The 26014-nt window shown below is 34.1% G+C and overlaps 1 protein-coding gene across 2 annotated transcripts; it reads left to right on the top strand.

Annotated features, from left to right (window-relative positions):
* SEC62 (SEC62 homolog, preprotein translocation factor) lies at window positions 1–26014 on the top strand. Of its 2 annotated transcripts, none has more exons than XM_079156030.1 (8): window positions 1–753; window positions 7434–7542; window positions 8369–8474; window positions 14474–14678; window positions 14910–15002; window positions 17760–17820; window positions 20063–20182; window positions 24174–26014. In XM_079156030.1, the coding sequence occupies exons 1-8, from the start codon at window positions 718–720 to the stop codon at window positions 24641–24643; spliced, it is 1200 nt and encodes a 399-aa protein (XP_079012156.1). In that variant the 5' UTR covers window positions 1–717; the 3' UTR covers window positions 24644–26014. The 2 variants fall into 2 exon arrangements, with proteins under 2 accessions (XP_079012156.1, XP_079012157.1); XM_079156031.1 differs by lacking the exon at window positions 1–753 and adding an exon at window positions 3483–3603.

The following is a 26014-nucleotide window of genomic DNA, read 5'->3' as shown; positions in this document are numbered from 1 at the left end:
GGACTCTTTCTCCTATTCTTCTTACTTATAACTTCCCTGGGTTCTCCGCGACTTCAGGATTCTTTAAAAGTGAGTTTAAGAAACCTCTTGGAAAATGACATGGAGAGCCTGATCTGTTTAAACGAGCTGCAGTACCGCGTACGCCGCGGGAAAAGACCATTGACAGGTCTCGGCTCTGGGCATTGGATGGTCAGTGTGTGTCTCCACCCCTCAGTTATCTCGGTTTTCTCATCTTTTAAATGCAATTTCATGAAATTTGGAAGAGGTGAGATAAAGCTTGCCGACATTACAGGAATTGCCACTGGTAAAGGTTTCTAGGACTCGGTAGGTCTCGTCCATCCACTTGTGTGAAAGGCCCCACCCCAAATATACTGAGTCGGACTCTGAGGGGGCGGGGCCCGGGAATCTGCATTTTAGTAGCTTCCCAGGTAGTTCAGATGCTCAGTCAGGTTCGAGAACGGAACTCTCTTCCCAGCCCTCCTAGTCTCCGATTCACTCCTCGACTTCCTCTGGGTCCTGAAGAATTCTTCAGTTCCCGCAACAGCGGGAGCGAAGGGGAAAAAAGCCGCTGCCGCCAAAGGCCTTGGGGCGGCCGACCACCCCCTTCTCTCGGCTGCGGCCGGCGGGTTACATAACGGGCCCCGGGACACGTTCTCGCGAGATTTCCACCGCCCCCTCCTCGCTCCACGTCAGAAGGAACCGGGCGGAGCGGCCAACATGGCGGAACGCAGGCGACACAAGAAGCGGATCCAGGTAGCAAAGCCCAGCCCCGGGGTAGGGGGCTTCAGCGCTCTCGGAAGTGAAGGAAGCGGGGAAGGTCTCCTGAAACGGCGCGCGAGGGGAAGGCGGGGTGGGGTTCCGCCGCAAGGCAGCCCGCTTCAGGCTGTGTAGTTGTGAGGGGCCTGAGGTGGGGCGGTGTTGGCTACCGCGGAGACTGAGGTGGCGGTGGAGCAGCTGGGGAAGGAAGGAGGCGCCGCGCTGGGAATCCGGCTGCGGAAGCGCGGCTGAGGGCGGGGGGTTCCTGTGGCGGCGCCGGCCCAGGCCTGCGCTGGCAGGTCAGTCTCCCCCGGAGCGCAGACGGTGACCCTCCCCGCCCCGGGGCCCCTCCTCCGTTCCCTTCACCCATTCTCTCGCCTTAGCTATCCCGAAATTAAGGCCACGGTAATTGGGGTAGAAGGAGGCGGAGGGCTGACCTACAGCAACCGGTTCTTTGTGCGCATAGACGGTAGGAGGGGAACGGACCTGGACTTGGTCAAATGCGCCAGGGGCGCAGGCTGTGATCTCCTAATCCAGATGTTCTGTTGCGTTTACGTTTTTCCTCAATATTTTAACCCCATAGTCCACTTGAAGCTTGCTGGCTTTCTTCCAGGCGACACGGTGTAAACAAACACAACCCCGCTGGTGCTGCAACGAGCTGGTGGCACCCAGAAACGTTTCACATGCCGGTTTGTCATCCCCATAACCTACATAACATCCCTCCCTCATTCCACATGCATATCATTTGTACATTTCTTCCCTGCAATTTTCCCCCTGTTGTTCTTTGTCAAGAGGATTAAATATGTTGAGCATCTTAGACTCTCAGCTCAGATGTTTATTAGTCTCCTCAGCAGTTCATATTCTGAGATGCCAAAGGCATCATAAATTGATAGCATGTTGTAAAGTTGTCAGTTATACTAATCTCCAATCATGAGTTTTTGATTCCTCGCTTTTCTATTTGTGTCCTGTCTGCATTTTGTATCAGTTTATTGGCCCTCTCACAGGTATTTTGAGCAAGTTAAAGTTAAAATTTTTTAAGTGGTCTTTTAAGTACTCAGAAAAAAATAATCTAGTAAATTTGCAGTTTGGCAGAAAATAAAGTGACTGTGAACAGGGTACCAAAGGGAATTAAAAGAGGCAAATTCCAAGTTCAGACAAGCCTGAAGACAAGGGCTTCAGATTAATAGAAGTTTCTAACTGTACTATTCCTAATCTTTTGAAATTTAGTGCTACTGGTTTTCTATAGATAACATTTTATTAGAATTTGTTTTGGAAGTTGTCAGATTTGTACTTACTGTACTCCTTATACTTGACAACACAAATTTTGTGCCCATTGATTTACACTGTTTTATAGTTTAAACTGCTCTTTATTATTGTCAGGAAGGCTATATAATAGTTGCTGATATTTCAATTGTAACCTTATATTAAACAGAAAGATGAATAAACTGTATAGTACTATAGAGGTAGTGGCACAGAACTAAAACTTTAGCCAGTGTGCCTCTTTGTACTGCAACTCCACCAATTTTTAGAGTAATTTTGAGCAGGTTACTTACCTCACGTTTCTGCATATGTAAGGGATATTTACCTTTAAAAAATTGTTTTAAAAGTGCTTGTCACATAACCTCTTCCTTGTCCTTCTCCCCCAGCATAAAGAACTTAGGTTGGATTGTTATTTTGGGTTTTGTTACGCACTTTTTGATGTGCTGAAGATTGACAGCTGTCTATTCAGTGTTAAACCATTAAATTGTGAGTTATAGAAAGTATGTCTACTTACTTTCTGATTTTTATTTGAGGACCTGATTGTTAAAAATTAGTTTGGCATACTGTAAAGTAAAAGTACATTATTTTCTCATCCTAGTTTTTTACATGACTGTGGAGAATGTTTGTGGGAGATCTTGGAGTGGTACTTTTATGCATTCTAACAAATTTGTAACAATACACTATCCTAGTCAATCTTTTTTTCCCCCCTACCAGGGAATCAGAAACTCTGTTATTGGTATCACTTGAGATAAAAAAGATCAAATGTAATGACAAAAGTTCAGAGTTTGTTAAACGATTATATTGTAGGACTTTTTAAGGCAGAGTATTCTACAATTACACCTGTTTCCTGTTATTTGATATTTCATGATTATTCATAATGTGAAAAGATTTTATTTTAAATAGATTCAGTAATCTTGAATTATAATATGTAATTTGGGGGAGGATGTTTGATACAAACAGATAAGCTCAGGGTTAAAAAAAAATTAGTAACTAATGCTAATTCATTTGCTTTTTCTAATGCATCATAATTTCAGATTCTTGTGTCCCATCAAAGTTGGAAGCAAGAAGACTATTGTCACGTTTTCTTCTAGGACTCAAAAGTATTTGTCACTGAAAACCTGAAGTGAGCTACATGTTCATTGACATTATGAACAGATTTTAATGATGGATGTTCTCAAATAAGAGTGAATTCAATCCAAATTAATGAAAAGTTTGAATAGAGTTTTAAGTTATTTAAGAAATGCAATTATGTACATTTTTAAGGAACTACAGTAACTTCATATAGATTTAACAGTTCTGCTTACCAGAAGTATTGATTAAGAATCCTTGTGTCATGAAATTTAAGAATTAAAAATGGGTCTAATAGGATTTATTTTGAAACTTTTTCACAAATCATTCTGGTATGAAAACAGATGATGGGCCTAGAATGTACTGAAATTACCCACTGCCCTCATTTTTACAGATATACTGAGGTCCAGTGAGGTTATGTGACGTAACCCAGGATTGCTCATCAAGATAGTAAAACTAGTTTTAGACAGATCTTCTGATTCCCAATTGAATGTTCTTTCTACCTCACCATTGATAAAAGTAAGTTATTCAGAAATACTTTAATCCTGAATTCTTTATACTAAATTGTATAAAATACTTACTATGACTTGTCCCTGCTAAAGAGAATCATCTCATCCAGTATTCTGTGTATGTGTATGATATCCAGTTGAGTTTTGGGACATTTAAATGGCTCACTTGTTCTTAGAACTTTATAACCTCCATCAGTTATTTTTGTTGGACTTAGCTGTCTTCCTGGCACTAAACCCCTGACATATCATAGGCTTATGTGCTTAATTTCAGGAAAGAAAAGAAAAAATAAACTTTGGGACTCTATAGCCAGACTACAGGTCTGACTTCTCAGGACCTTCTGAAGAAAAGAAGGAACCCAGGAAGCCAGTCCTAGGTCTGGAATCTCCCCATGAAGGTTTAATAGAGGGCTTTGCAGTTAACAAACCTGTTGTTACAGAGAGAATGCAATAGAAGAGAATTGGAAGTTTTACAGAAGGACACTACTACAGTCAAGATACAGAGCTGTGTAACTTTGAGCAAATGATTTATCTTAGGTCCCCTCCAGGTTTCAGATTTTATTTTGTTAACCTGTTGTTGGTGTTTTCACAAATATTTTATACAGCCTTTCTTGTGTCTGTGCACAAATTTACAGTTTGTGAACTTAAGCCTTTTTCTTTTTTGCTCAATCGTTATTAACAGATCAAGGAAGTTATTCCTATTGGCAATAATTTTTAAATTCCTCTGTATCAGAAATTCTGTAAGATAAAACCCAAGGTTTACCTACTCTGGATTTAACTTTTTTTTTTTTTCCTCAAAAATGTTAAGTATTGGCTAAAATAATGGAAATGGTAATCTATTTCATTGTAGTATTTGTTGATGTGTTCTAAAGTAAAAATAGTATTTGTTAAACAATCTTATAAGAATGTGCTAACCAAACTGAATTTAAACAGTTTTGGATTGTGATTTACAGCAATCAACATACTGGTATTTGGGTACAAAGAAAAGCAGTCTAGCCTAAACTTGGCACTTACTGTCCTCATTCTAACACATTTTAATTTGTTGACTAAAAAGTGCTCTCCATTTGCTTCAGAGTTGATTGGCTGGTTTTCTTTTCATTAGTTGGGTGCTAATTTCCCAAAAGGCTGTTTTTTCTTTTTATAAGCCTTGAAACATTAAGAAAATATTTTGTTCACATCAAAAGGGAACAGAGGGAAGATACTATAGTCCAATGTATAAACAAGAAGCAGGTTAGACTATCCTATACCCTTATTAGGCTGCAGCTGGGAAACAGAGTGAATACATCATACAGGATCCCCAACTTCTCATAGTCATGTTCTCACTGTACTACAGCAATCTTTCTTTCTGGCTCCAAAGCCCCAGCAGATAACACAAATTGTATTGTTTTTATGAAGGCAATCTACAATGTGGATAACAATTATAAGTTACTGATACTTTAAGAAAGTGTCAGTGGACAAGTAATTCTGTGTCTAGTTAGGAGAGATTATCCAAATCCTGTGTTTTCTGAATCTCTTCTGTTCATTGTTGCTTAGTAGTATCTTTACCAAGAAGGGTATACAGTTGTGGAAAATTGACTCACTTGAAGTTAATTGTTAAAATGAGATTTAAAAATTTTGTGGACACATAATAACATCAGATTCCCTATTGCATCAACTTTTCAGCTTTTTATGTATCCTGATATTTAACCTGATTTTACATGTACTGCTTTGATTAGCTGTCAGAAAATTAGTATGTTTATCTGTATCAGGAAATGTTTTAATTGAGTTAGTATAAATGTTGACATACCATGTCTAAAAGTGACATTGTTCTCCAGAATTACCTTCCTCCCAAATTTCCTTTCTGTTATTGAAAATTATACTTTCTGTTGATCAACATACCTTTCATTCATTCTTTATAATTGAATCCTATTTATTCTATATTTGTGACATTTCAGATATCTACATTTTCTTCCTCTTCTTGGTCTGGCATCACATCACATTTACTTAAATATTGTAGTAGTCTTCTAACTAGTTTCCCTGCTTTATGAGATGTTGTTATTTTTTTCCAGTTCATCCCACACAACCACCAATGTAATATTTAAATCATTTTTCTAATTCTCTTCTATTCAAAAACTGCTAGTGTTCTTTCTGCTACTTACAGAATAAAGTCAAAATTTCTCAGCTTTTACTTACACATATTAATCTCCCAGGACTTATAACTAGTCTCTCCTAGAGCCAAATTTTGTGCTTATTCTTGGCCACAGTATTCATATTTTCGTTCAGTTTACACAAAACTTGTTCATCTTTCAAAATCCAGTGCCTTCTTCCAAGAAATCCTTTCTGTTTTATCCACATTGATAATCTTACTTTTACTCTGTAAACATATAAAATATTTTTCTTCTCCTTTTGGAAAATAGCAATTGCTTCTTTTGATAATTATGTGCCAAAGTGAAGGTGCCGTGCCTTACAAATGTTTGGTATTAACAGTAACATCTAAAGGGTATAGGATAAGCACTCAGGAAGTATGTATTTGAATGGTTTCTACTCCCATAACTTTTAATCAAATTATCTATCCCATTAACAAGTATCAATGAGATACATCTTAAAATTGACACCAAATGTATCAAATGAGGGGGAAACAAGTATAGGTGTGATTATAAAATAGAATTGGTTTCTGTAAGCCATTTATATATCATGATTTTCAACTATTGTGTAACTTTTTCAGCTGTATGAATATATATTATTTACTAATATATGAAGCTCGTGTTTATTACACATGTATATTATACAATTAAATATTGTCATTTAACATACGATATCAACATATAATATATGATAACATTATAGCATGGTTTCAAAACTTCTAATATGGAATTTTCACCTTTTATTACATCAGGAAATGTATTTTATAGCTAAGACTCAAATCATGGTCCTTGTAGATGTTAGTGCACTTCCAGTGTTAAAATATTGGATTTGCAATTCTTTAGGATTCTGGGGGAGTTTGGGTACATATTTTTAATAAAGTTTTTCCACAAATATTTTATTTTTACAATAGTCTATTCCAGTTGAGTAGTTCAAGATTTTAATTTTTATTGCCACAAATAACTCACAGAGCATATAGTAGAAAATTCTGAGACAGATACAGAAGAAAACAGGGAAGAGTTAAAGCAGCCTTCTCAAAACTACTTTGTGAGTGTGCTTCCATTAATCAGATGTTCAAATGACAGTAATATCTGTTTTCTACGGTTCTAATTTTTGCCTTACCTTTATTGGGGAAGAGAAGAAGGCAAGGTAGGAAAGGAGTCCCAGACAATACCTGGTATCTGCAACTAGAGGGGAAAAGGAAGGGAATGAGTACCAGTTGTCAGCATCTCAGGATTTCATAAAGCTACCTCATTGAGGTAGCTATCTTTGGTTACTTTGAGAACTGTCCCAGTCTGCTATACACATTATTCAGGGTATATACCTTTGATTGGAGCTATTTTACACTTATTTATGGTTCCTGTTTCAGCTTTGACATTTGGGCATTCACTATTGGCAACATCTTATCTTTTAAATTACTGCTTTGTGACTATTAAAAAGGTGAACTAGTACAAAATAGTTACCATACTGGAAAAACAACTTAAATGCCATATACTTGAGGCCAAGAAGCAGACATGTCTGGCCCCTGTGTATTTGAAAAATATATAGTTTTTTAAAATATCCATTTTTCTCTTTTTTGTGCATTAGCAGGCTCCAGAGAAGGCCCAAAGCAAGGCTTGTATTTCACTTGAAAAGATTTGCAGATGAGTTCTGTAAATTATTCTTCAGTGCATGAATTTTTCAAGTAATTGATTACACTAAATTAATATTCTTACGTTGCAGGAAGTTGGTGAACCATCTAAAGAAGAGAAGGCTGTAGCCAAGTATCTTCGATTCAACTGTCCAACAAAATCCACCAATATGATGGGTCACCGGGTTGATTATTTTATTGGTAGGATTATATCAATAAAACCATATTAGTGTACATATCGTATGAAGTTACCTAATTTGGATTTTGTAAAAGTTTTAGAAGTACTTTCCAATGTGTTTATTGAAGTTCAGTGATTGGTATGACCATTGATTATCCCGTTCTTTTCTTCTATAATTAAAACTATCTATAATAAAAAGTTAAAGTTCTTTTTAATTACATTTGTTGGACATTTTAAAAATAGGATTTACTTTCAGTTTCTGAAGTACTAACTTTTATTCTGATAGTACATCTATTTGGAACTAACTTGGAGCTTTGGTTTTTCATATTCACAGAAATTCCTCATCTTCTCTTTAGTATTAGTGATTTTGATATTCATTCAGAGTTTTTTTAAAAATAGACATACTGGTCTCCTTAAATCTAACATTTAGTAGTTGATTGTTTTCAGAGTTATTCCTCAGTGGGTTAAAATTTGATGAGAATTTTTATTACTATGTGGAGAAAGAGGAAGGTTTTTGAATTTGTTCATCCTATATTTGATAAGTGCTAGTTGCATACAAGTATTTTGCAAATTTTGTCATAAATGTTTCCCCATGAAACTACCTCACTTTAATTAGTATTTCTGAGAGTCATTTATTTTCCAGCATTACTTTAAAAGATGCTTATCATTATATTTCATAAATGGAGGTTTTAAGGAATTCTTACTAATGATCATATTATACTTAATTTTACATTGCACTAGGTTTGGTTTTCTGTTGTCAGAATGTTGAAATTTACCTTATGAAATATTGTTTACATAAACATAAGTTCCCATGTGTACTAAATTTAAAGTAATAAATTTCTTCTTTAGCTTCAAAAGCCGTGGACTGCCTTTTGGATTCAAAGTGGGCAAGGGCCAAGAAAGGAGAGGAAGCTTTATTTACAACAAGGGAGTCTGTGGTTGATTACTGCAACAGGTAGTATAACGAAATAGTTTTAAGTTTTCACCAGTCTTAAAACTCTTTTTAACTATTTTTATCATTAAAGGTAGTTATTTTGCAAAAGAGCTCAAATACAGCCTTCACATATAATCTGGATTTCATCAGTATCTGGGAATGTATTTGGTGTTAAACTATTATATTTTTAACCATCTCATTTTTATTTATGTTCTGTTATTACTGTGTATTGCCAGGTCTGCTAAACTGAAGGGTCAGCAATATATAATATGCCAAAGTCTATAGTGAACAAGCCCTTTCTTTTTTAGAGCAAATGGTTGGGAATATTTTTCTAAAACTTTTACAGGGATTCCTATAAGCCTTGTTATCCTTAGTTTTTTAGTGTCTCTGCCCTGTACCATAAGCTAGAAACTGTTCCCTATTTTTAGTGATTGCTAATGTAGTTCTTTGAAAATCAAGGTAGCTGCAACATCTACCTTGCCTATCTTTGAGAATTTCAAGATGCTGTATAATTTGGTAACAGACATATTTTTCACAATATGTATTTTTTTCTTTGTAGAAACCCCATGGGTTTACTTATCAATACTTGTTAAGCATATTTATTAATAGGTGTTGAATGAATTTTGTTGTCATGATACTGATGTATATAATCTGAGAATTAGAGACTTTAGATTATTTGTGTGTTTATAGGGAGGTACACATAGCATTTCACTGCAGTCTTCACACTGAATTAATATGTATTCACAAGTATTTTGTCTGTCCTAATCTTGCACCAAAGATTAATAAATAAATGATTTTTATTTAGTAATAAATTATTTCTAAGTAACACCAGCACGGTTTTTTAAAAGTGCTATACATAATTACATCCTATTGTTTTACAAAAAAAGAGTTGGCATAAAATCTGTGATGCTTACATGCTGAGATATGGTACTGACTACTAACACTTAAATTATCAGCCACTGGAGAATCCTCTTAAAACCCACTATTTCACAGCCTTGTTTCTTCAGTTGTTATACTAAATTATTATATTTTTTTATTTTTATTTTTTAGCACCACGGATTGAACCTAGGGGCACTTTACTACTGAGCCACATCCCCAGCCTTTTTGTATTTTATTTAGAGACATGGTCTCACAGAGTTGCTTAGTGCCTCGCTAAGTTGCTGAGGCTGGCTTTGAACTTGCAAGCCTCCTGCCTTAGCCTCCTGAGCCACTGGGATCAAGTATTTCTTAAAATTCTTAGTTGTCAAAGACCAGAGATCACTAACAGGCATTTCAAAAACAGTAAGGTTCATTGTTGGGGTGGGGATGCACTAACAGTAGTACAGTTGATATTTACTTGTTCTTTACAGCAGTTTGTCTGATTAGAATTAGCTCCAAAATACAAACATCCTGCCCACTTAAAAACAGATTTATTTTTTACATGTGGTATAAAAATTAAGAGTTATTATAAATGCAGCAACTGAGGCATGAAGAAGTTAAGAACCTTGCCCAAGTCACACAGCTGGTAAAATGTAAGGTTCTAAGTACGGTATTCTGGCTTCATAGTCAATGCTCTTAACCACTGCACTATGATGACTAGCTCCTCCAACAAAATGATAGTTCTAATAATGGAACAAAGATTAAAATTGAGTCACCTGCCAATACTAATTTTTTAGGATATTTAATCTCTGAGACCAAATCTCTGAGGAGAGCAGCCAGTATTAGCCCATATCTTTTGGGCTTTTAGGAGACATGGGACCATTTTAAAAGCCTTTAAAAACTCCAAAGACCTAGGTTCAGAGAATGTCCTCTTAGAAGTATTCTTCCTTTTCATTTTATATGTTATTCCCATTCATGTCAGGTTGTGTCTCTCCTTTTCTCTCACTAAAATAAAGCCTAACTCTATCTATGTCTTCTCAGCCATTTCTTTTGAGTCCTATTGAGGATTGGATGGCCAATCCTCATGTGTTCCTGCTCAACCAGAGAAAGCCCACAGTAAGACTCTTGTCCTTACTGTGGACATTTTCTAAAGCAACCAAGTGGACATGATGAGTTTGAAGAAAGACACAAGACAGGAAAGTGTAGGATAGGAAGAAAATGATCTTTTCTCGTATGATCTATACGTTTTGTGGCCTACTTCACATATGAACTCTTCAAACTAGTCTGGATGAGATTTTGCATCACTGATCCATAGTCTAATAATGTCCTCCTCACTCTTGTGCAAGTTAAGTCACACACACCTCTCTTCTGGTCTTGTGATCCTAACCTGCCACTTCGCTTCAATGGTTCTCTTTCCTCTATCCAACCTGCCTATCAAAATTACAAATACCTCTCTCAAGTCCTACTACCATGTAGTATTCCCCAGATCCTCCAGATCATGTTAACCTTTGTTTCTAAAGTTCTGCTGACTTTTATCAAATTAGTATCATTCAATTTGGTCCTTAATTATTTTAGAATTCTTGGATATGTGTTAGTGTTTTAATCTCTTGCATTGAAATCTGAAAACAATTGTAGAATCGTTTTCTCCATAGCATTTAACACAATGGGGCACTTAATTAAAATTCACCATTGCTACTACGTAGGTGAAAGCACCTAACACATGCCAGGCATTAAATAAATATTTGTTTGAATCTGAAAAAAAGAAATTTAAGAAGTGAGAAAAAATGCAGAAGTAATTTTAAAACTTTTTACAAGTAGCTTTTAAAGCATTTATTTACTCAACCATATATTTATCAAATATAATTTCTGTGACTTGCTCCCTATCTCAGAACACATATTCTAATCTGTTAGGTAAGATTTATAACTGATAACAATAGCCGATGAAACTGTCAAGAATGACTTCACAAAGCAATGGAGGTTTGTTTTTTGTTTCATTTTTTAAATTTTTATACCTTTATTATTTATTTTTATGTGGTGCTGATGATTGAACCCAGTGCCTCACACATGCTAGGCAAGTGCTCTACCACTGAGCCACAACCCCAGCCTGGGAAAAAGTTTTAGTCAAAATCTGAATCAGTGGGCTGGGGTTGTGGCTCAGTGGTCAAGTGCTTGCCTCGCATGTGTAGGGCACTGGGTTCAATTCTCAGCACCACATATAAAGAAATGAATAAAAAATAAAGGCCCATCAACAACTAAAAAAAAATTTTTTTTAAATCTGAAACATAAATAGGCAGTTACCAATAAATAAGAGAAAAGAGATATTTATTGCCAGGAAAAGGGACAGGACATATTGAGATAGGGAAGTATGAGTTGTTGTTCTGTGAAAATATCAGACAGATATTTCTTTGTACTCGTGATTCATCCTATATCATATGTGTAAAGCCAAATAAGTAGAGGCTTTGATTTTATTACAAAGGTTAAGTAATATCAATCTCACATTTTTATGCATAGAATGAATTGAAATAGACATTCTCTAAAGACCCATCAATGAAGTCAGTGATTGTACTTACTATAGAATGGATTAGTGCTATAATGTAATGATCTTTGAAATCAAATGTATATGTATTCATAATTAGTAAATGAAGTTGAAGATTTTGCCATAACAATAATGATAACATTTATTGACTCTATGAATACCAGGCACTATGTTTAATAGTTTACAAGCTTCTCAATCCTAAAAATCCCTATGAGATTGATATATCTCATTTTAGAAACCAAGTGAAATCAAGAAACTTACCTAATATCATCCAACTAGTAAAGTGGTAAAGGTGATATTTGAACCTAACTCAATGTAAAATTATTTTCAGCAATGGTCTGATTGAAGTTAATAATCTACTTTTCTTTTATGGGTGGGGGCAGCCTTGCAGGAAGAGTGACAAGCGATAGAAGTAGACAGTCCTACTTGTCCTATGCCCTTCTGTATCTACTCATCAGGGAAAAGTTTTGTTTTGTTTTTTTCCCCACTTAACTAAAGTTCAGTGGTTCATTTCTTAAATTATTTATTTCTTTATTAAGAGTTATTTCCACTGACATAAATTTCAGAAACTGGAGATAAATAAAATGATATAGAAGAAACTCTAAATTGTTGAGAGTGTTTTGTAATTAACCACATTACCATTTGAGAATACACACTTAAAGTGTCACACGTGTACTCTCAATAAATATGTGGATATTTATTTTATGGGCATCTATATACTATGTAATATAAAATGCTGTTTTTTTCAGTTAACATTAGGTGAATATGATTTATTTTCATTTTCAGGTTAAATGGTAATATTACAGAAAATCAGGAAATCACATAAATGCACAAAATTGGAATATATGTTCATTATAAATTTGTCAAGACATTCTGAAGTAAAAAATATAAAATTTCCCTTTATATTCAAGTACCCCACTACTATTAAATCCAACTTAACTGTTCATAAGTAGCTAATCTACTTCTGAACAGAATAGGCCAGATGAGGAAACCTAAAAGTTAACTTTATGGAAATGATTATGGATCGGACCTAATGGGCTACAAATGGAAGCCCAGCCAGGCAGATGAAATATGTGTTCCAAAGGGCACAACAAATGACTCTCATTTGTTGGTCATATGGACAGGAAGAATCTATTTCACAAGTGACATGATATTCTGGCCCAGGCACCAGTGAGGTATAGGTAGAAACATGGATGGTCATTATTAGCAGGTACAGATGGTACTAGTGAGACCTTGCTTCTAGATTGTGTTGTGGTAGTTGTATGTTACCAAGGCTGAAATGAAGAAAAAGATAAGAAACTAGAACATAAGATTTGAAAAAGTTGCTCATAAGTGACAAAAATAAGGGCAACCCAGTTTCTTGGGTAGGATTTTAAGGTTAAAAAGGAACTCCCAATCAGCAAGGTTGACTTAAGTTGGGATCAGCTGAGCTTCTAAACTTATCATATAAATGAATAAAATAAAGATCTCACTCATGAAGAGTTTACAGTCTAGTGAAGGAGCAAACAGATGTAACAGATTATATAGTAAGAAGACATGTGCTATGCATAGGATAACAGGAAACAAGAGAGGATGGGGTGGGCTTTTGGTTTATACAGGGTAGATTGCGTTAAGGGAAAACTTGAAGAAAGGTAGTGAAAGAAAAGACATGTTTATTTTGGGGGCAACATTCCAGGTGGAGAGATCAGCCAGTGTAAAGGTCCTGAGGTGAGGGTGTAAAAAATAATTGCTAAAAAGAAGGAAGAACAGTGTATAGAGAGAGAATGTAACAAAAGTAGGAATATAGAATATTTTGCCAAATTTATTTTTCAGACTGATCTTGTGAGAGTCATCAGAGTCCATAAATCTTATTTTACTATATTTAATAATTCATTACTTAATTGAAAATATCTCATAATAATGCCAACCTGAATAATGAATGCATGGAAGAAAAAATGACATCTAGAAAGATGGTGAAGAGATATGAATAGGATCAATCAAATCATGGACACACTTTTTTCTTTTGCAGCACTAAAGACTGAACTGGGGGTAGGGGGATGGGTTACTCTACCACTGAACTTTATTATTCCCAGCCCTTTTTATTTTTTATTTTGAGAGAGGGTCTCCCTAAGTTGCAGAGGCTGGCCCTGAACTTTTCAATCCTTCTGCCTCAGCCTTTCAAGTTGCTGGGATTACAGGTGTGTGCCACCACATTCAGCATGGACACACTTTTAATCTTTTAACATTTTTTACAATATTTTCCTCTTTATTATTTCTGGCATTTGAGACTTAACTTTAAATGAAGCTAGTCTTAATTACTCTTAATGAACCTAGAGATAAACTTTTTATCAGTAATTCCAAACCTATAATCTCTTTTATACCTACATTAAATAGTTAAAAGTGAAAAGTATATTGAATATCACTGAGTTTTGACAACTTTCATATAATCTAATTGACCTGTTAGGTTTTTTGACTATTGGTGGACTACATTATTTTTCCGTGGGCTTACTAGTTGCAGTTTCTCTTATTGGTTGCCAGTTTATTTCTTCCTTTGCTCATTTTATTCAGGTCTTGATCCTTTTTGCTTTTTAGTCTATGTCTATATAATTGTTGGGGAATATAATGTTATACCTTTTTATTCCCTAAGGCTTTTAAAGAAGCAGTTTTTCCATCGGGCTCTAAAAGTAATGAAAATGAAGTATGATAAAGACATAAAAAAAGAAAAAGATAAAGGAAAAGCTGAAAGTGGAAAAGAAGAAGACAAAAAGAATAAGAAAGAAAATATAAAGGAAGAAAAGACAAAAAAAGAAAAAGAGAAAAAAAAAGATGGTGAAAAGGAAGAATCCAAAAAAGTAAATTCAACTAAAATTAAGTAAAAATGCATATTTGATCCACTGGAATATAAGCATATTTAAATATCAGCAGCCATTTGAGATAATCATTGGGATTATTTACAAATACCATAGTTAAGAATTTTTGTGTTAAAAAAATAGTGAAAAAATTTTTGTCTATACAAATGTCAAATTGCTTGCATGTCCTTGCTTATAAGTGTTATTTCTGCTATTTACTTTATGTTTTCATAGGAGGAAACTCCAGGAACTCCCAAAAAGAAGGAAACAAAGAAAAAATTCAAACTTGAGCCACATGATGATCAAGTTTTTCTGGATGGAAATGAGGTGAGATTATATAGCCTTTGCTTAGATATCCAGTTTTTCATGGGAATTTTTAGTAATATGTTTGATGCTTTCACTAAGAAAAGAAATAATTTAGATAAATCTAATCATGCACCTAAGTATATGAAAGCTGTTCGTTTTTTAGAATCAGGTTCTCTGAATTTAGATTTATTTTTAAAAAAAATTAAATTTGTGTGAATAAGAGGAAACCTGAAATAATAATGGCTTAATACAAAATAGATGCATATTTCTTTCTCATCAGTGTAATCTAGAGGTAAGCAATACAGATAGGGCAGCTTTGTGGTTGACCCAAGTTCCTCCTTTGTTTTCACCTTTGTAGGATGCTTCTAGCTAAGATTGCCTCATGGTCCAAAATGATTGCCAACCTGATATCTATATCCAAAAGAGGAAAAGAGTGAGAACCATGCTCCTATTTAAGAAGGCCTCTTAAGGACACTGTCCAGGAAGCTGGCAATTTCATTCTGCTTGGATTCCACTGACCAGAATCTAGTCACATGGTCATGCTTCCCCAAAATAAAGTCTTAGTAATGCACTTTTTATACTGAATGGTCCTTTGCCCAGTTAAAATGCAGAGTTTCCATTATTATCAAAGAAAAAAAGAACAGAGTAGTTAATGGGGGACATAACTGATTTCTGTCCCTTCTACACATCACTTGAGGGACCTAAAGTTTTCAACATTACTTGATGTTTGCTTAAGGAGATAGTTTTTATTGTATCTTTCATAATTGGAAATTTGTGTGGTGGTAACCATCTGGGAAGAGTAGTTAATGTAGTTACTTAATCAGTACAAAAACATTAGGTATATACAATTGAGCTTTTGTGAATTCCAGGGTATATTCTTTCTTACTATACTTAAACATTAAGTAGGATATATAAAATACTGGCTCCTAGGGCTGTGTGTTTGAAATTCTGGAAAAGCTTTTTTAAAAATACGTGCTGTATCTAGGCTTGTTGCAGACATATTTGCATGAGAATCTCTAAAGGTGGGGGCAGGGATATGCATCTATACAAATGTTTTCAGGTAATTTTAATGGTTAAGAACCTTGGTTAAGGGCTGGGGAGATAGCTCAGTTGGTAGAGTGCTTGCCTTGCAAGCACAAGGCTCTGGGTTCAATCCCTGGCACCGCAAAAAAAAAAAAGAACCTTGGTTAATGCATTCTATGTGACAGAACCTGGGTTTAATACCCAATACCAAAAAAAAAAAAAAAAAGACAAAGTTTGGTTAGGAACCTTTGTAATAGAAGTACACTAGTCTTTCCTAAGGTGAGAGCTCAAGTACCATCAGTTAAGCATTGAGCATCAGCTACATGCCAGTCATTTTTATAGATGCTGGGAGTAGCATGGTAAATACAATGAAATTCTCTGCACAGAAGCACTTAACAGTCAAACACAAAGGCATTTAAACTTGTTACTTTATTGAATGGTAAGCATTTATGTTTAACAATTATGAACAGTTATTCTCAGAAACTAATCAGAAAGGACAAGTAGGGTTTAAAGATCCTGGACACTTGAGCTGAGCCTTGAAGGTTGACTGGCAGATTGCCAAGTGTACCAGGAAGAATTTATGTCTGTTAGGGAAGGAAGCAGGCTGAGCAAAAGCATGGGTGCTTGCCATCCTGAAAAGGCTAGATTTTATTATTAGAAAGCACCATGCACTCCAAAATTTTTAAAGTTAGGAAATGTCTTTTTTCTTAATGTGTTTATTTAGAATGGTAACTAGCAGAAGTAATGTCTATGGACTTACTTCCAAGGAGAATGTGAAGAGCAAAATAGGGGTTGTAGTGGAACCCCAGGTGCCAGAAATAGAAGAACCAAGTTGGAAGGATAATAAAGTGTTCTGGTCAAATAGAACTAGAAAATGAAAGAGTAGTGTTATTTATAGAAATGAAGAAATAAAACTGAGAGTTACGAATGATGTTTGAGCATACCTTCAATCTGAATGATGTTCTCTTGTAAAAAATTGCCTGCCAAAAATAATCAAGCTTTGAAACAGTGGTTCCCTACATGTGGTCTACAAACCCTCCTTGAAGGAGTAGACAGTGAAATTACTGCAGGGAGTCACTGAACCTTTATGTTCCCCAAGCATGATGTTTAATTGTAGTTCTTTGTCTGTTATCTGTAGGAAAGAAAAGAATGTAGTTTAGAGCTGTTGGATCTTAAAACAGCCTGACTGAAATCTTAACTGTGTTCTTAGCCCAAACTGATCCATTATTACACAGGGACCAAAGGGTTGATAATTGTTGATCGTTAGGTTGAATAAATAATGATTTGTACATATAAACAAATTATCGAATGCATGGAAGTATATATAAAACATAGCAGAATTTAATTTTCCTCTTGTGATCATTTTCTAACTGAATGGATGCCAAAAGAACCATTATTACTGAGGGAAAGGTTTTGGAATTTATCTTAGAAAGTAATCCTCATATGTTAAGAGGTTGGTGACTGCTTTAGAGGACCTAAAATGTAGAATTAAACTTTAATTCTGGATGCAGTAGTTCACACCTGTAATCTAATTACTTGGGAGGTTAAGGCAGGAGGATCACAAGTTTGAGGTCAGCCTGGGAAACTTAGCAAGACTGTCTCAAAAATTTGAAAAGGGCTGGGGACGTGGCTCAGCGGTAAAGCACTCACCTACCATGCACAAGACCTCCAGTCCCTAGTATCACAAAAAAGAAAACCTACTTTCTAATGTACCTTTTAGAACTGGTAAGCACTGAGGTTTCTTGGTTCTTCTAGGTTTATGTGTGGATCTATGACCCAGTTCACATTAAAACATTTGTCATGGGATTAATTCTTGGTAAGTAGCAGGATGTAAGTAGCACTGAAGTATAATCTAAAATTTAGAAAACAAATGCAGAACCACAAAGGAAAATATTTCTAAATATAACAAAATGAGTACATTAAAGTCAGAAGATAAATGGTAAACTAAGGAAAATATTTGCTCCACATTAAAATGAAGATTTTTAAGAGATTAACAACTTGGTAGAAAAATGGTAAGGTAGCACACAGGTAAAACATAACAATAACCAATCATCATGATGATATTTAAACTCATATAAAGCAACAATGATTAAAGAAATTACAGAGTTTGACAGTGAAGGTCTTAGTTGGAAAGTCTCTGCAACAATTGATAGGTATATCCGTTGTTTTAATTTTTAGAGAGGTCAGGTTGGCAATACCTTTCAAATTTTAAAGCATATACTCTGACCCTGCAATTCTACTTCTAGAAATTTATGCAGTTTTGTGCATTTAGTTGCACAAAGCATATGCATTTACATGTTACCTATTTTAATCCAAATCCATCAGACTATATTTAAGAGCATAATCTAGCATATAATCTTTCAAATTTTAAATACCCTTATCTTTGGGCTTAATAATTCCATTTAAAGGAATTCATTCTGTCATGCAAACACGGTTGCACAGATGTACATGTACAAGCATATTTGCACTGATATTATCTGTAAGAATTCAAGTTCCTTAACAGGAAAAAAGTAAAATAAATTACAGTATAATTACCATGAATCTTTTAAAGAATTAGGATGCACTGATTGAAAGATACCTAGAATAGCCAGGGTGATGATGCATATGTGTAATCCCAGCAGCTTGGGAGGCTAAGACAGGAGGATCAAGAGTTCAAAGCCAGCCTCAGCAATTTAGCAAGGCCTTAAGCAACTCAGAGAGATCCCGTCTCTAAATAAAAATGTTTAGAAGGGCTGGGGGTGTGGCTCAGTGGTTAAGTCTCCTGGGTTCAATCCCCAGTACAAAAAAAAAGTATATCTATAATATATCTAATTTTAAAAAGAATTGCCAAAGAATAAGTATTGTATGTTTGTTTGTTAAGAAAAAAAAAATCTGGGTAACTAGATTTAGCTATGTGTATAGAAGCAGTCTGTTGGAATACAAATAAACCTAATAGTTAACCTCTGAGGAGTAGAACGAGAATTAGGAGATGTAATCTTCACTATACTTTGTGATTTATTTTTTTAAACATGAGTATATTTCTCTTAAGTTCAGGGCAGGAATGGGTGGGGAAAGAATGATACAACAAATACAAAAAAATAGATATTAATTAAAATAACCTTGGTGAACATGTTGTCATAGGATCTCATTCAAAACAGCTCTTTTATGATAAAAGTTGAAACTTAAATCCAAATAGCTAATCACCATTGACTTCTTAACACTGTTGAAGTCACTTTGCTAAATATTTACAGATAGTATCTCATTTCATCCTCACAACATCATCTAAAAAGTTAGAACAGGCACTTTTTAAATATAAGGTAACTTTGTCTCAAAAGGATTAGGTAACTTGCTCTGGATTACTTAATTTATAAATGAGCTAGAATTTGAATACTGTTCTAAAGACCTACTAATCTGGCTTCTAATTTCTTAGACTTCTTTTATGTGGCTCGACTTTACTTGCCAAAAAAACTAGAAATGCTTATACAGTATGCCTGATTTTAAAAAATTGATCTATAGCAGAATCACCGGGTGAGCTTCTTGAATCTGGATATCAGAGCTCCACCCCAAAATCAGAATCTCTATGATGGGGATTTTTTGGTTTTTGTTTGTTTGTTTTTAGGTTTCTTGGGGGTTGGGGGTGGGTTTTTTTGTTTCTTTTGTTTTGGTTTGGTTTTTTTTTTTGTTTTTTGTTTTTTGTTTTTTTTATCTCTCTTTTAGCTCCTCTACTCAGTAGACAGATGCCCTAATATTAAAAAAAAAAAAAAAAAGTATAGATCTAGCTTGAAAATGAGAGCAATTAATAATTTAAGGAACAGTTTTAGATTTATAGACAGTGCTTTTTTCTAATTAATTGCAATTTAGACTAAAAAACCCCTAACCTGATTTGAAAATAGTATAAAATGTTAGGTTGAATGATTGAAATTGCTCATAATTAACCATTTTTCATTTATAAAAGTGTCAATTTTGTGTTTCATATTTCATGTTCTCAGTTTTTCCCAATATGTTCTCTATTATTACAACCACGCCATTTAAATTTTTATTCTAAAAGTTATCTACATAACTATCATTTCTTGTTCCAGTGATTGCAGTAATAGCAGCCACACTCTTCCCTCTTTGGCCAGCAGAAATGAGAGTAGGTGTTTATTACCTCAGTGTGGGCGCAGGCTGTTTTGTAGCCAGCATTCTTCTCCTTGCTGTTGGTAAGTATTACTGTAGTAAAACTAACCTCAGTAAGGTAGGTATTAAGCAGTTGGGACTGTAATCTGGAGCTTAAGTAAAACTTAATAGCAAAATTAACATTGGTAAATCAAGTTATATTATTCTACTTTCTGGTTCAAGTCCCAAAACAGCTCAAACTTCATTAGATTAGGTCTAATCTAAAGAAAGGATTTACTGGATTTTTTATTTTTAATTTTTTAATTAATATTACATTTGATTGACAGATCGTAATTATACCATGAGGTACAATGTGATGTTTGAATGATTAAATCAAGTTAATTAACCCATACATCATTCTCTATGGTGAGACATTTGAAATTTATCCTTTTATTTTGAAATAAAACATTATATTTTAATCTGAAAAAGGTTTGCTTTAAAGATTAAATAGAGCAAGAATTTAGTATTTTTGGAGTAATTTATTATTCAGTAAAACATTTTGATATTTCAACAAGGCCAGTGCAGGTTGTATTAAATATTTAAATTTTGTGCTTTTACTCAATAAAGCATGTTAGAATTCTGCTATGGCCAATTTATATATGGTAAGATATTAGGTTTTATTTGTTCTAAACAATTGATTTGCCACTTTGGGAAAAATATATTTTCTGTTCAGGTATCAAAATAAATTTTAGATGCATTGAGGAATTAAATGTTTTAAAAATCAAATAGGAAAACATAAATGGATCGGTGTCTTCCCTAGCTAAAAAGCAAGATAAAGATAACCAAAAGGGCTAATAAATTTAAATCATATAAAAATTAAAAGACCCTTTTCACATAAAAAGGACAAAATTAAGAGCAAGCAGCAAACTGACAGGGGAGACAAAAGATTAAAATTTCCATCTATTCTTTCCATTTGATAAGAGGACCTGAATATTAGACAGCAGAGAATATGAACATTCTCTCATCCTTTAGAAGAGAGAATAAAAATGATTAATATTCATCACTAGTAAATAGTAAATTAAGATAATGAGGTATTTTTTGCCCATTTAATTAGGAAGCTTTCTTCTTTTTAATATTAATACTCAAAACACCAGGGAAGGTTTGACTAGAAGGAAAATGCAACCACCTGTAAATAGTGATGATCATTATGATTTTCATTTTCTTATTTACACTTGTGTTTTTCTACAAGAGCATGTTACTTAATTGGGAGGAAAGCAACAAATGTTACTTTACCTAAAATCCTGGTCTTTGAAGATTTTCCCTTGTAGGTTGAGCAGTGCTAAGTTTTTACTTTGGGAAAGTACCTAAAACTGTTTACATTGAATTCCTTGATCTTTCTGGAGTATATGCTATTATGAAATGAATTTCTGATTATTTTTCCCAAATGACAAATCAACTTTTCTACCAAGTCCTAAAAGTACTTCTTTATAAAATAAAAAATAACACCCACATTATTTTCCTAATATCTGTTGTTAGAGGACATTATTGGACCAAGATTATCTTAATTGGGTGTATGTAAGATTCTATGATATATAAAATGTATTCATTTTTATAAAGCATTACTCTCATAGCTAAGCAATTTCCCTTTGCACATCCCTTCACCCTGGTTATCAAGGTGTCCTGCGTTGGTGGCACACCTGTGAACCCAGAAGCTCATCCAGTATCTTTCTTTAATTTATCATGATTTATGCCTCTTTTTCCCCTCTGTAATCTGCTTGAGTGAGGCCTTCTCCACCCATCTTTCATTTTTCTTTCCTGTCTTAATCACCTTCAGAAAACCTCTACTGCTTTTGCAGGTAATACAAACACAGTTGTAGACCAAGAAATAATATCTAAACCTATTAAGTAGGTAACTAGTATTGGTATAAAAGCTGTATCAAGGAGAAAAGCCATAAACTTTTATATGACTTTAGATATAATAAAATTGGTGCCTTCTAGCTATCAAACCAATGAAATTTAGAAGCTCCTTAAAATTTTCAGTAAAGATTTAGCTCTGCTAAATATAATCATCCCACTTGCTTATCTTTTAATTAAATCATTAGCCACAATTATAATCACTATATTGTTTTGCTCTTTATTTTAAAGTATTTTACGGTTTATTCTGTACTTTTTTAAAAAATAATTTTTAAAGTTGCTATGGATTTAAATATGCATTATGGAGCAAATAGTCCTATAAATTAAAGTAGGAAACAAACCCAACATGTTGATTCTGTTAGAAATACCCCTCCAAATATCCTTTCAAATAGTATTGCTCTGTAGCCCACTTACAAAATGGATATTACTTTGATATTCTATGAAGTATTATATATTGTTTTCAATTATATTTGGTGTTACTTTGAATATGCATTGTTAATTCACCATTTAAAATAAGACTTTCAGCATGTGTCACCGTTAGTATAGATGTACATGTCAGTTTTTCTATGATCCTTTCCTTTTTGCCCCTGATAATCTAATATCACAGGGAGAAAAACCAGAAAGCATGTTAGAATTCTGCTATACCCAGTTTATATGTGGTAAGAAATTAGATTTTACTTGTGCCATTTCTATATTGCTTTTTCTTGAATTTGATACAAGATTTCATACTATGAATCATCTGTCTTACAAACCTATAAAACCTATCATAGCATCATAATTGTATTTGGAGAAAAAAATGTGCAGCCTCCTTAAAAGTTACTCATTTTCTCTATCATGGAATTTGTTCTTAAGTCATAATTTCAAACATTTGCTTTTTTGGTTTAGGCCACCAAAGATTATAATAATGTAGCATTCTTTTAGCATACTTATATTCTTGTGGAAATAAAATACTACTTTATAGATAAGGTAGTTTATTTTTAAATGCTATGCTATAAAAAAATCAAGGCACAACTATAACCATTTTTTTTTTCAAAGCAAAATAATGGAAGAAGCATAGATGAGCTTTTTTAAGGCTTTATATGAAAACAGTGATATACAATCGTGAAGGAAAAAATATCATAATTGATTAGCCTATATCATTCATATAATCATGACCTTTATAAAAGGAAAAATCACTGAGCCATACTAATTGGTTAATTAATAGAATACTACATGAAATATTGGAGTTTTTAATAATTTTGTTACTACATATTTTAAAATTCAAGTTTCATTATCCCAGTTTTGTCACAATATATTATTCTAAAAGAGTAACATTATAAACCATATACCTTTTTTCATTAGCATTGTATTATTTCTTAATATTGAGAGAGTTGGTCCTTAAATAAGTTGGTCCTTAAAAATTATATAATTTACCTAATTAGTAAAACAAACAGATTAGAAGATGGAAACTTGCCAGTACTAAGATTCTTTATCCAGGGTTGACCTATCCTTTAGGCCATGTAAGTGCATGCCTTGGATCTACTACACTTGTTCAACCCTCAGAAATGTTTTTATTTCTTTTAAAATCAGAAATAGTTTGTGAGATAGCTCCACGGTAGAGTGCTTGGCTGGCAATACTGACATACACATATATATGTATATATTAGTAAACTGCAGTATTATGTTTGCATTTGTACCATTATATATAATATAATTTTATAGAGGAAGTACCCTACAAAGGCAAAAGTACCTAGGGCTTAGAAAAGTCATGACACAGCCCTGCTTTTTCCTTTATAAAGACTCTTTTCTTAGGATATACTTCATTTCTTACATTTTTTTCTTTTCTTACACCATGATCTCATGAATGCTTAAATTTCCAACTGACTGCTATGTTTGCTAAAGTATAACATCACAAATTGCATAGATCATAAGTGTATATCCATGGAATAGTACCCAGATGAAAAGATAAAAGACATTTTTTTGGGAGTGGCATTGTAGCGCTGTGCACTCAAGTTCAGAGCAGAATGTTCTGCTGTGAGAATATTGTGATAGATGCTAAACTAGTCAGGCTTTAAAAACTCATTAAGGTGCATGAACTGTGCAAATAAAACTAAATGTTTTCCCAGCTTTTTATTAACAAATATCCCCTGCTCTCTGAGTCAGTGTTTGAATTATGCAAACAAAGACATTTTTCTCCCACAGCTCGTTGCATTCTGTTTCTCATCATCTGGCTCATAACTGGAGGAAGGCACCACTTTTGGTTCTTGCCAAATCTGACTGCTGACGTGGGCTTCATTGACTCCTTCAGGCCTCTGTACACACATGAATACAAAGGACCAAAAGCAGACTTAAAGAAAGATGAGAAATCTGAAACCAAAAAGCAGCAGAAGTCCGACAGTGAGGAAAAGTCAGACAGTGAGAAAAAGGAAGATGAGGAGGGAAAAGTAGGACCAGGAAATCATGGAACAGAAGGCTCAGGTGGAGAACGGCATTCAGACACAGACAGTGACAGAAGAGAAGATGACCGATCCCAACACAGTAGTGGAAATGGGAATGATTTTGAAATGATCACAAAAGAGGAACTGGAACAGCAAACAGATGGGGATTGTGAAGAAGAGGAGGAGGAAGACAATGATGGAGAAATGCCTAAATCTTCACATGAAAAATCATAATCCGACTAATTGGGGGACTGAATAAGGGCAAGAGGTTGGGATTTTCTATGTTGGCTGATCATCATAATGTACACATCTTATTTGTAGCATTCTTTATATCCATTTACTGAAATGTATTTGACATCCAAGCAGTTATTCATTTTATAGAATATTGGTACTACTATTGGTACAGTCTAAAGCCATTAATAAGTTTATCCATTTGATAATTTTACAGTAAGTAGGTCTCATTCATTTTGATAGTTATCAAAGAAGCATTTTCCACAATGACATTTAGATTAAGGGCATTTTTGATAGTTGTATGGCTTTTTACTGTTAGACTAATCAAAATAACTTTAGAAGGAATAAAGAAATTGCAACATTTCAGATTATGCAGAGTTATGCAGCCATTTCACAGTTTCTTTAGGATGAAATTCATAAACTCTTTGTTCTTGATAGTTTGCTTTTGTTTTTCATCATAAAATTATACCAGGAAATTTCTTAAGATTCTGAGTTAGCAGGGTTCAAAAGCATTTTGTGGAAATAAGCCAACTAGTAAAAATGCAGTGACACTTCTAGTTTAGCTGCAAATTCTCCTTTTCCAACTTAGGAAATCCAAACTGTTTGTACATTTGATTCAGAAAAAGATGGTCATCTCCAGTAGAGAAAGTGAAAAGCATTGGTTGGAAGGCGATGGCTCTTCCACCTTCTGCCCCATCTCCTTGTAACGTAAAACGTATTCTGTATATAATTTACGAATAAAACATTTTATTTTAATTGTTACTTATTATTTAGACATTTCTCAACACTTAAATTTGTAAAATTAAGACCATGTAAGGGTATGTTTTTAGAGAAGTGGAAGTTTCGATAACCCACAGAACACCTGTGATCTTTCTACAGCAGCTTCAGTTTTGTGCCAACATTCCATGTATTTGAATATGAGTAAAAACGATCCTTATTAAATAAGAGCAGACTTAAAAGTAGCTGTTTGTAAGCCTTAATGTTCATTTTGATTTATTTTAAAACTTTACATTCAGAAATGGGGTACTGTATTATCAGACCAGGAGGCACTGCTGTGAAAGATAATTTACTGTTCTAAAATATCAATTTAAAATAAAGGATATAAAAGAAAACATAGAGAACCATTGGACTCTAATTGCTTCAAACTAGTTTTGTTTCAAAACTTAAGAGCCTTATTTACTTATGAGCATAATCATTCCTTGGAGTTATACTCTTAAAGTGATAGTGAATATTAAATTATTTTCCTTGAGTAACAGAGCAATTTGCTTTGTAGTTGAAATAGATGGAGTAGGTCTTTATTTTTTTTAGGTTGTTTCCAAGTGTTTGACTAAAGATATTAAAGTCTTCTAATTATGTTTTTTCTGCATATTGATA

This window comes from Sciurus vulgaris, assembly GCF_902686455.1.
Source record: "Sciurus vulgaris genome assembly, chromosome: 10".
NCBI lineage: Eukaryota > Metazoa > Chordata > Mammalia > Rodentia > Sciuridae > Sciurus > Sciurus vulgaris.
This window is presented reverse-complemented; position numbering and strand designations above follow the sequence as displayed.

Excerpts from the sequence above, each read along its gene's own strand:
- SEC62 (XM_079156030.1), top strand. The coding sequence starts at position 718 with ATGGCGGAACGCAGGCGACACAAGAAGCGGATCCAG. Across the intron at positions 8,475-14,473 it reads GTGGTTGATTACTGCAACAG|GCTTTTAAAGAAGCAGTTTT; the intron begins GTAGTATAACGA and ends TTATTCCCTAAG. Across the intron at positions 17,821-20,062 it reads TGTCATGGGATTAATTCTTG|TGATTGCAGTAATAGCAGCC; the intron begins GTAAGTAGCAGG and ends TTCTTGTTCCAG.